Source organism: Glandiceps talaboti, chromosome 3 (genome assembly GCF_964340395.1).
Source record: "Glandiceps talaboti chromosome 3, keGlaTala1.1, whole genome shotgun sequence".
NCBI lineage: Eukaryota > Metazoa > Hemichordata > Enteropneusta > Spengelidae > Glandiceps > Glandiceps talaboti.
In genome coordinates, this window is record NC_135551.1 from 4,325,832 (window position 1) to 4,338,277 (window position 12,446).

Here is a 12,446-nt window from a genome sequence, read left to right on the forward strand (position 1 = left end):
AAACAAACAAACAAACAAACAGGATATTAGCCCAATTAACAACATCTATCGATCGAAATAATGCATACCAATAGCCTATTACCGGTTGCAGAACGAATGTCAAAGATCAAGAAATGGTTTCGCACGCAGAGACAAGTTGCAACACTTGTTTTATTATTTAAAGTCAGACTCTTTAACAATACAAATAAAATCTAATTTTTTATTATCTGTGTTTATGGTTTGAATATTTCGTACTATCCATCCTTGCCAATGCATATATTGTAATCATTTATAAACGGTTGGTACAAAAAACATGTACAGGCCAGCTACAGGTCAGGTCAGGTAAAGCCTGAATATTTTTGTGGGGTTTATATTCACATTTGGATCTAAAGATCCGTCATCTGTTTTTATTCGCAAAATACAGTGGTTTTTCATGGCAAATTTCACCTTCTCTTTTATAAATGCTAATTCAACAGTGTAAGCTGTCGAATAAGTTCACATTCTGTTGAAAGCGTCTATGATAAATACTCCGAACCGCCCAAACGATATCTCTTGACAACCATAATTAACCATTTTAATTTTAATTACCGCTCATATAGAGCATGCACATTTTGATGTGTCGTAGAGTGTATAGTAGACAAGTAGAAATCGGTAGTTAAAACGCAGGTACAGAACAAGTCATGTATCGATATAATATTTTTTCGTGGATTCACATGCATTTTTATCCAAAAATCTGAATTTGTCATAACATTTGGTGTAAGTTATTTTGTCTCTGCAATTCACCATCAGTTATCTTTGTTTTCAAAATCTGCACACAATATTAGTGTCTTCTGTTATGGGCATTACATTTTTCTTTCTTATGCAGAATGTGGCACATGAAAACAAAAAAGATGGCAGACACTCATGTGGGAAAGTAGTTGCATTTCGTGCAGTTTCAGTATTTATTGATAACAGATGATTTGCACAACTAAAATATACTATTGCAATATGTTTTAGAAGAATGTACGAATTTGGCTTGGCTAAATGAAGTGACAAGTGCTCGTTCAAGAACGAAAAATCTGAAGCTTGCGATACAACTCCAAGTGCATCCTCTCGAAGATAAATAACAATCGATCTAGCAAAACGCGCAGGTGCAGCCAGGTTTTTTTTTCTATCTATACCCATCACTATTGATGGGTACAGAAAAAAAAAACATATCTAGTATACCCCCATGAGTATCTGTTTATTTGCTGGTTTATTTAATTATTTTATTTGTCCCTATACTTGTCGTTCGTTTGTTTGCTTGTTCATTTGTCATTTATTTGATAGTTTATTTATTTATTTATTTATTTATTTATTTATTTATTTATTTATTTATTTATTTATTTATTTATTTATTTATTTATTTATTTATTTGTTTGTTTGTTTGTTTTGTTTTGTTTGTCACAAGGTTCCTGGGTCCCCTGTGGTTGCACCTGAAAAAGCAAGTCACTCTGGAGTCATGGTGGGTGAATGGTTAGCGTGACCGGCTTGGAATCTACAGGTTCGCGGCAGGTTCGAGCCCCGTCGCTGCCTGTTGTTTGTTTTTGAGTGGCTAAAGTCCTTCGGCAAGATTTGAACCACGACTGTGCTTCAGTCCACCCAGCTGTATAACTGGTACAGTGGTAGGATGTAGGTTGCAATATGAAGGCTTTAATCCTATGCGCTTTAAGTGGCTGCAATGGATTGTATTCTCCCCAGGGAGTTGAGGAAGACTAAAGGGTCATTGTGCCGTTCTGATCCGAGCCAGGGGTAATAATTGTAAAGCGCTTTGAAAGTTTGAGCACGGAGTGGGAAAGCGCTATAAGAACCCAATATTATTATTCTGTTTCACAACTCGAAACATGTCACCCTTACTCAGAGGGCGAGGTTAATTAAACCTTTGGCAGTTTGCAAAAATTGATAAAAACGTCGTAAAAATAATGCCTTATTTTTTGTTGAGATGTCATGCGAAAGTAGCTATATAGTGTCCTCACTATATCTGGTATATACGTACGTATGAGCAGGATAATCCGACCAATCAAAGTCCGTTTCTCAAAGAGTGTGTTTTCAGAATCATAACAACAATGGCCGCTCACAGCATGGCGAGTTATGGCAACTGTCGCGTTTGCGACAACGCAATTCAGGAAAACTACAGGGTACTCTCACACACAAGTATCTCAAAAGAAGTCCTAAAAACTATAATTGGGGAGTACGATAGAAATGATGGACTTTCACAAAGAGTGTGCTTAATGTGCGTGAATAAAGTGCGTCGTCTTGCTAACATTCGTGAAACTATCAAGTCTGACTTCGCTGCACTCCGTGAGGAAGAAAACAGACTGTCCTCGATACTTGGGAGAATGTACTCACAGAACGTGCAGAATACAGAGAAGACAAGTGTGACACCGGTAAAGATGGAGAAACGTAAGCTAGACTTCACTCCAACTCCGAAACAGCCAAGCAAGAGGCGATCTCTTAGTCAGAACATGGATGTATTAGGATATGGTCAGAACGCAACACCCGAATCTCAAGGCAAACACCCTTCGAATTCGATGTCGATAGATACACCTACACGTAGCATTGGAACCCAAACCTTTGCACAGAAACCTGAGAAGGCTTTCGAGGTGAAGGTGCGTATAAGTCACAACAGAATTTTCTGTATTCTTGAATATTTGGAACCATACAACATACAATAGAAATCATACAACAATTGTATGATTTCTATTTTAATGATTTTTTACCCGTTTCGGCTGGTTAGACGTCCATGAATCAAACTGTCATCGTAAGACTTTCTAGTCAATTGGACCCAAGTCAATTGGACCCAAGTCAATTGGACCCCAAGTCAATTGGACCCAAGTCAATTGGACCCCAAGTCAATTGGACCCAAGTCAATTGGACCCCAAGTCAATTGGACGGTATCCAGTCAAAACGGCCCCAACGGCAAACGGCCCCGCCTTTCAAAGGTCAAAACGGCCCTGCCTTTAATGGTCAAAACGGTCCCAATGGCCCCGCCTTTAATGGGCTTAAAATGTAGACTTTTGACCCCCCTAATTTGGAGACAGTTGTAGAGTTTGCGCCTGTGTTTCAAACCGACCACGGTACGTACATGTGTACCCAACTTCAGGTCGAGTGCCCCCTGGATACAAGTACTACGTACGGTTCTACGCGTAGCTGTACACACAGTTCTTCTCGTGATTGTTAGGGGAACCAAACAATCGGTACTTGTCAATCTCCCATTAAAGGCGGGGCCGTTTTGACCTTTTAAAGGCGGGGCCGTTTTGACCTTTTAAAGGCGGGGCCGTTTTGACCTTTTAAAGGCGGGGCCGTTTTGACGTTGGGGCCGTTTTGACCGGTAACCAATTGGACCCACATCAAATTGGACCCCAAGTCAATTGGACCCCAAGTCAATTGGACCCTGGCTCAATATAACTTTATGCAAGCAACTTGATAAACTTTAACTTTTCGATGTTATTACTTGGTTGACAAAGTTACGGACAATCAGTCGAAACTGGATTTAATGTGTATATATTGCGAATCCGGCTGTACTCGATTACAGTATCAACATTACAACACTGACTCACCAGTACATTGCATGCAACATTGCAAGGTCGCACCATGCACTTTGCCGTGTCGATACTACGATCTGACTAATAATTGCCCCCATGTTTGCAAGTAATAACAAAACGTGTAATTGTAAAACATGTTGCTTATAACAGGGCGATGGTTGCGATGTTGGAGTTATGTTGAGACAGAGTTTGGTGGAGGGTCCAATTGACTTGGGTCCAATTGACTTGGGTCCAATTGTCCAGCTTCTGTAATTGCCTCATCGTAAACCAATTAAAACAAGTTATTATATTATTATTGACAAACATATTTGTAAATATCTGGATATGGTACAATGAAACATTAATGGTTTGAGAGAATGGTAAATACACGTAGTATGCCATTATGGGACTACCTTGTCGTTTTCATTGTATCATTATGTCATACGTTTTTGGGCACCTGAAGCAATCCCACGAATTGTACCAGATGTCAAACTTCGTGTTATTGGCAGTTCTAATTTGAAATAGAGGACTACTGTTTAACTTCTTCCAAATTTGTACATTTACTTCTAGATTATTGTGAAGTACAAGAGTCAAACGAAAAGCAGAATCATTTCTAGCAAGGGAATGCAAGAACTTTGCAAAGCAGTTGTAAACGGTGACAACAGACGTATTATTGGAAAGAGAATGTATGACAGTGAGTACAGGGAAGTAGTCAAACAGAAAGTTATCCAAGATCTGTCAACACAATGTCAACAACTCTGTGCAAAAAAAGACCCCTCTTACTTACGATCAACAAAAGCAGATGATCTATTAAATGTAAACTGGGAACAAGTAACCATGGAGTGGAAAGAAAGGTACATCAAATTTAACTCAAATATATATGCTGTGCTGTGTGCTAAGAAAATAAGTTGTAATGTTATGGTTACAGCAACATGGAGATACGAAGGACTACCTCCATGGTTACAGATACACAACTTTTGTGTGTGCGTGTGCACGCGCGTGTGTGTATGTGTGTGTGTGTGTGCGTGTATGTGTGTGTGTGTGTGTGTGTGAGCCGTAATCATGAAAAGACTGATTGAGTGAAATATTAAGAAAATAAAGTGATGTTATCTCTTATTTTAAATTGCCTGTCATGTTGTTCAAATGCTTTTAAACTCTCACATTTTAATTACTACTTTGTTTAAAAAATAGGAGTAATCATTCAAAATCAATGTGAAAATACATAATTGCATTTATGATCTAGAACATACATGTGTATACTTCATTTCAGGGCACCATTATTGTTCCAAGTATTAGAAGCTATAGCTGCCAAAGACCGTGAACAAATGAACAACAAACCTGAAACACATACACCTGTTATTGGGTTCCATGGAGCATCTCTTTTGTTTGAAAGAAATCAGAATCTATCCTTAGCACAGTATTCTGTTGGAATGATTGTGGATCATGGAGCTGCAACAGATGAAGTAAGTATAACAAACTTTTGTACTATTTTTTTAAATACAATGTGTATTGTCATGATGGCACCCCTGTATGTGATGCAAGTAAACTTGTGTTGCCTTTATGATATGCAGTATTACAGTACAATGCCATGAAATAACAGGCAGGTTATATTAGTTCTTACTGATTTTTACTAGTGAATAATTGGCCATTATTGGAGTCAATAATAATATATCGTAACTATTAAAAAATGCAATGTTGCATCATTGAAAAAACTTATGCCTCAAGAGGATATGATTGTAGAAATTGTCATAGTGCTACCTGATATAACATTTTTGTTCACACACTGTCATAAAACAATTGGCACAGCAGAATCCAAGACACTCTGCGACAAGTATGCCCTGGCTTGTAAGAATGCTTCACCACCATTTTATTCAACATATTTTGATTTCATTATTCCTTGCAGACAATATCTATCTTGAATAAGATAGGTTGTTGTGTGTCAAACACTAGCATTCAAAGAAAGAAGAAGGAGCTAGTCGAGAAGCATTCCGAAATGCTTGAAGAATTATTCAATAAGCAAGTTAGTCAAGTTGTCAAGAAGAAAAGTAGTGAAGCTGCCTTGTTATCTCTTCCAAGTGAACTTTGCAAAACAGTCAGTGTCAAAAGTGAAATGATGACTTCATGCCATGCAGGAGAAAGTAACACTTCCGTCAGCCCAAACAATGACAGTGCAATGTCAGACCCTGTAGATGAAATGACTATCACCAGTAAGAGTGACAGCAGTATATACTAATACGAACCCCATTACCAATCCTATTGCTGTTAATGACGGCACATTTTGGACGGTGACGTAAAAGAGACTGTGGTTGAGAGTGATGTGTTTATGTAAACGCGTTCCAGATGAAAAGGTCAAAGGTTATTCAGTGAGTGATATAACATGTATAGTATAGTAACAGTCCTAAGAATTTAACAGTTGAAACATTGTGTGCAATAATAACAACATTTCAAAATTTGCCTTATATTCAATCTGTTTTAAAGGAATGTTCAAATTTACACTTCAATATATATTGATACATATACGTAGTCTTGGTTACCCAGATTAACATATACGTAGTCTTAGTTACCCAGATTAACATATACGTAGTCTTGGTTACCCAGATTAACATATACGTAGTCTTGGTTACCCAGATTAACATATACGTAGTCTTGGTTACCCAGATTAACATATACGTAGTCTTGGTTACCCAGATTAACATATACGTAGTCTTGGTTACCCAGATTAACATATACGTAGTCTTGGTTACCCAGATTGACATATACGTAGTCTTGGTTACCCTGATTAACATATACGTAGTCTTATAGTTACCCTGATTAACATATACGTAGTCTTGGTTACCCAGATTAACATATACGTAGTCTTATAGTTACCCTGATTAACATATACGTAGTCTTATAGTTACCCTGATTAACATATACGTAGTCTTGGTTACCCAGATTGACATGTACGTAGTCCTGGTTACCAAGATTAACATATGCATAGTCTTGGTTACCCAGATTAACATATACGTAGTCTTGGTTACCAAGATTAACATATACGTAGTCTTGGTTACCCAGATTAACATATGCATAGTCTTGGTTACCCAGATTAACATATACGTAGTCTTGGTTACCCAGATTAACATATACGTAGTCTTGGTTACCCAGATTAACATATACGTAGTCTTGGTTACCCAGATTAACATATACATAGTCTTGGTTACCCAGATTAACATATACGTAGTCTTGGTTACCCAGATTGACATATACGTAGTCTTAGTTACCCAGATTAACATATATGTAGTCTTGGTTACCCAGATTAACATATACGTAGTCTTGGTTACCCAGATTAACATATATGTAGTCTTGGTTACCCAGATTAACATATACGTAGTCTTATAGTTACCCTGATTAACATATACGTAGTCTTGGTTACCCAGATTAACATATACGTAGTCTTGGTTACCCAGATTAACATATACATAGTCTTAGTTACCCAGATTAACATATACGTAGTCTTGGTTACTCAGATTAACATATACGTAGTCTTGGTTACCCAGATTAACATATACGTAGTCTTGGTTACCCAGATTAACATATGCATAGTCTTGGTTACCCAGATTAACATATGCATAGTCTTGGTTACTCAGATTAACATATACGTAGTCTTGGTTACCCAGATTAACATATGCATAGTCTTGGTTACCCAGATTAACATATACATAGTCTTGGTTACCCAGATTAACATATACATAGTCTTGGTTACCCAGATTAACATATACGTAGTCTTGGTTACCCAGATTAACATATACGTAGTCTTGGTTACCCAGATTAACATATAGGTAGTCTTGGTTACCCAGATTAACATATACGTAGTCTTGGTTACCCAGATTAACATATAGGTAGTCTTGGTTACCCAGATTAACATATACGTAGTCTTGGTTACCCAGATTAACATATACATAGTCTTGGTTACCCAGATTAACATATAGGTAGTCTTGGTTACCCAGATTAACATATACGTAGTCTTGGTTACCCAGATTAACATATACATAGTCTTGGTTACCCAGATTAACATATAGGTAGTCTTGGTTACCCAGATTAACATATACGTAGTCTTGGTTACCCAGATTAACATATACGTAGTCTTGGTTACCCAGATTAACATATACGTAGTCTTGGTTACCCTGATTAACATATACATGTTGCATCAAAGGTCAATGAAAGTTGACACAAAAAATCAGGTCAAGTGATGGGTACATTCTATACTTTGTAATTGTGGATTTCCATCATTGGGTGCACATCTACCATTTTGCTCACTTCACGACACATCTAAATGCACATGCTTCATGTGAGCTATAATTAAAGTTGGTTGATTGTCAAGGGAGATATATTTTGAGTGGTTAGGAGTATTTATCAGATGTTTTCAATGGAATGTGAATATATTCGAGTACTTACATTGTTAAATTAGCATTTATAAAAGAGAAGCCATGAAAACCATTATATATTGCAAATAAAACAGATGACGGATCTTTGGATCTGAATGTGAATCCAAAAAAAATTGTTAAGTCTTTACTGGGCTTGTCCTGTAACTGTTTTGTATTGACTGATTTATAAATAAAATTCAATGTCAAAATGTAAATATCGACTTTGATTTCATTATAATATACTATTAATTTAATTCCAGTGCATATTAAAGGTGTGCCTTACATAGCGGCTCATGAAATATACCTGTAAGGGAGCTTTCTGTAACTACAATGAACAGGGAATATAGGCTTATGAAATATACCTGTAAGGGAGCTTTCCGTAACTGCAAGGAACAGAGTAATCAAACTTTTTAACATCACCCTCCCCTGATTCTTTTTTTTCCCAAAAAGTAGCAATTCCACAATTTCTTTTATCTAAAAACACGACCCTCTCCATGTTCAAATGTTTTAACAGTTTATGGGTTTAAGATACTGTCAGAAATGAAAAAAGGACATATAATAGGTATGCGACTCAATTATAATGACTCTATACCACCGCTGCCACCACTTCGATAGTTTTACTGGCATTGGATGTTTCCAATTCTACCATAGTTAATATATGTGAAGGTACCTGATAACTAATCCCTATGATTGGATCTAATTTAATTTACAGAGCTGAAGGCTAGATCCCCAAATACAACTTTGTTCTAGGCATATAGCACACTGCACTGTTCCCCTTTCTTATCCTGTGAGATCCAAACCTCTTCTCATCTCAAAACTAACAATTGCAGTGATGGCAGTGGTGGGATGCCAAAAAAATCATAAAACAATACAAAGAATAGATAATAGAAGATTGGTCATAGCAAAATGTGACCCTCCCCTGAATTGATTTCATAAAATTCTACACACACCACCACCCCCACCCCCACCAGCAAATTTCCCACCCGGTCAAATCCCACAAGTATATTACCAAAGAAAAAGAATACTATTTTTGGCCTGTACAGCATAGAGGAGTGGCTTGAAATTTTAGTGATAGAGATTTAAATAAAAGACAACAAAAATCCCAAATATCAGAATTAATAAATCTAACTTCACAATTGTCACGTTTGTATTTTTACAAGGCTAATTCTCACACTTCTTTTATTAAACAAGCAAGAGGCGAAGGTTTTACATATAATCTCAACAAATTACGAAATTCTATGCGGGTACGAGCTCATCATGACGACTGCCCGAACACATTTTATTAGTGTTCAAAGATCTTTTGAAAGTGACAGACATGCCTGGCCTGACATAACACTTCAATCAATTGATTGAACACTTTCAAAGATGCCAGACTGTTTTTTCAATTCATCAGGGTGAGACTCGGGGACAGCAATCCATGGATACATATTCTTCCATTTCCAATGCGAAATGTAGCTATAAACTCCAGACGACAGTACCGCAGGCAGCAATGGATAACATTCTTCGAAATAAATGAAAATAGTTAGTGTAAGATTGATATCTGTGGGTAGACTGATGTTACCTGGTATGGAATATCTAAAGATAGACCAAACTGGCAAAGAATTGCAAACAGAATTCAACTATCCGTGATAAACCCGGTATACCATGCACCTTGCATGATCCCTTTGGGGTTTCTCACATTTTGTGTTTTCACAAACTTATATTCACACATTGGATAAGGCCTACAAAAAATATTGTTTGGTTCCAGTTACTCGAACCCCACCTAGCTTTTCACAGCCGACCGTGAATTTTTCTTCACGTATTCGAGAACAAAATAATAAAATCACAAAAAGTTCGATTAAATTTAGTCCAGCTTGCAGACGGGCACGTGTCTATATTACTGACACGACCCTCAGCACTGAAGGGGCCGGGGTGACTTGTTCCGTATGCAAGCAGGACTAACGAAATATGTGCACCACCTGCAAGGAGGTCCATAGACTGTTAAATTAAAATATCAGACGATGTTATGTCGCCTACAAGTTGAATGTTGTTGACAATTATGGACGGTGTTTTGGGTAAATTTGTTAGAAAATTGAAATTCGAATTGCCTCAAAATTATTTTAGATCCCTAGTTTATTTCATTCATCATTAAAATTTTCCAGGGTTAAAGCTATAAGACACTGGAATGATTTATAGCCAACCTCAAAAATCCTTTTTTTGTTGGGTTATTTTTTGTGCATTTCCCAGTCATTATTTTTCTGAGATTTTGTGTAATTTTCATAATAGATTTTTTGTGAAATGGTGACAATATTTTACCAACTTTCTGTGTGAAATGTGTTTTATAGTGAGTCATCATATGAAACCACTAACCACTTTATTACATCGCTAAAACAAAACTGCATAGTGAAGAGCTGAACAACTGAACCACTTCTACATGTTACCAATATAAAAAATGAAAAAAACAAACAGCGGAGCTATTCTGACCGATAGGTCGCTTGTATATTTTAGGGATAGTGAAGCTTTTGAACTTCACATAACAATATATTCTACTATTCTGTGTTTATTGAGGAGCGGATGGGTTGCTGATCATGTTATGTCTATATTAAGAATTTAAAGTCGAACATGCTATATTTTCGATGCTCCACATACATCCACTAAATTTTCTTGGGGAAAACTCATGATCCTCCTCCCCGTGGAAATCCTCCATTCTACCCTAAGTTAAAAGAGAACACTCCCTTAGAGCCGAAAGAATAAATTAAAAGTCTATAGACTCATAAAATTAGCTATTATACATGCCTATATGTAGTTGCAATAAATATAGCCTTGATGTTGTTTGCAATTATTTTTATCTTTCTTTTTTTAGCACAACTGAACTGAGGTTCACTCGTGCTATAGAGATCGCCCGGCGTCTGTCTGTCTGTCTGTCTGTCTGTCTGTCTGTCTGTCTGTCTGTCTGTCTGTCTGTCTGTCTGTCTGTCTGTCTGTCTGTGTACGTGTGTGTGTGTGTGTGTGTGTGTGTGTGTGTGTGTGTGTGTGTGTGTGTGTGTGTGTGTGTTGGCGTAAAGATTAACATCTGTTTAAGGTTGCTTGGTAACCTAGGCCTGTTTTTAGCACAGTTGAATTAAATCTTAGTCTGGAAGGTATGTACACTGTGACGGGGCGCCCTCACACATCGGCCAAACCCTACCACGTCTGTATCGAACTGCACTCTTCCTAGCATTTCCAACCAGAACTGGTTGCGGCCAATCCCAGGCACGTACACAAGAGATAGTAAGTGTGAGAGGAGGCGGTGAGGGCGAAACATCACGACGTATCTTACAGTCTAATTAAATCTAAATTATACACTATGATTAAAACAGGTTCATATTAATGCACAATCCTTAGGCATTCAAAAAACAGTTTGTACAAAGAATAAGAAGTCACATGGGCAAGAAAAACGGATCATAACAAGACCTCCGTGATCATACTGTGTTTGGCATGTACCGATTGCCACGAAATTTGATGGGTGTATTACCTTGGGTGTCTAGTTGGGAAATTGTTCAAATCAAAATGATGTTACTACCAGTGTGTGATTTGGGTCGAAAAATGTAATTTTTGGTCAAAAAACTTAGTCAAAAACTATTGGGGAGATCGGTCTGAAATTTGGTGGGAACATTCTTAGGGGTGTTCTTAGCAAACGGTGAGGTATTTCACAAAGATAACCACCACTGGGATTAAAAGACAATTGAATAAGCATTCAAGAAATGTATGTAAATTTGTCTAGCAACAAGACCACGCCCATAGCAACAACCAAGTCATCACATATATTACAAAGATAACAACAGGAATTGATAGACAAATAAATAAGCATTCAAAAAATGTATGCAAATATGTCTAGCAACAAGACCACGCCCATAGCAACAGCCAATTCAATCGGTGGTGTATTTGACAAAGATAACCATGGGGATGAATAGACAATTGAATAAACATTTTAAAAATGTATGTAATTTGCCTAGAAAAAAGACCACGCCCATAGCAACAACTAAATAATCATGTATATTGCAAAGATAATAGGAATTAATAGACAAATGTATAACCATTCAACAAGATGTATGCAAATATGCCTAGCAACATGACCACGCCCATAGCAACAGCCAAATGATCACATATTTTGCAAAGATAACAGACAAATGAATAAATATTTTTAAAATGTATGCAAATATGCCTAACAACAAGACCACGCCCATAGCAACAGCCAAGTGACCACATATATTGTAAAGATAACAGGGATAAATAGACAAATGAATAAACATTCAATAATGTATGGATAATCATTCAGCAAATGAACACCTACATGTATATCCAGCATGGATCTTCATATGGGAAAACATTTTTAAAAACTGTACAGTTGTAATACAACGCCATTTTGTCATTTTAATGTGAGGTTTGCACAAAATAAAATAAAAAAGAGTAAGAAAAACAGCCGTTCGGAACTGAGATCATCACGGAGCGAAAAATCGCTACAAGCTACAAGTACTGCAAATTAATCTGTACATGCGCTCAG

At 37.0% G+C, this 12,446-nt stretch overlaps 1 protein-coding gene across 1 annotated transcript; it reads left to right on the forward strand.

Moving 5' to 3' along the window:
• The first annotated feature begins 2,078 nt into the window (after nucleotides 1–2,078).
• LOC144432684 (uncharacterized) lies at nucleotides 2,079–5,754 on the forward strand. Its single transcript, XM_078120949.1, has 4 exons — nucleotides 2,079–2,606; nucleotides 4,092–4,375; nucleotides 4,792–4,984; nucleotides 5,425–5,754. Exons 1-4 carry the CDS (start codon nucleotides 2,079–2,081, stop codon nucleotides 5,752–5,754), a joined length of 1,335 nt encoding a protein of 444 aa, XP_077977075.1.
• The last annotated feature ends 6,692 nt before the right edge of the window (nucleotides 5,755–12,446 follow it).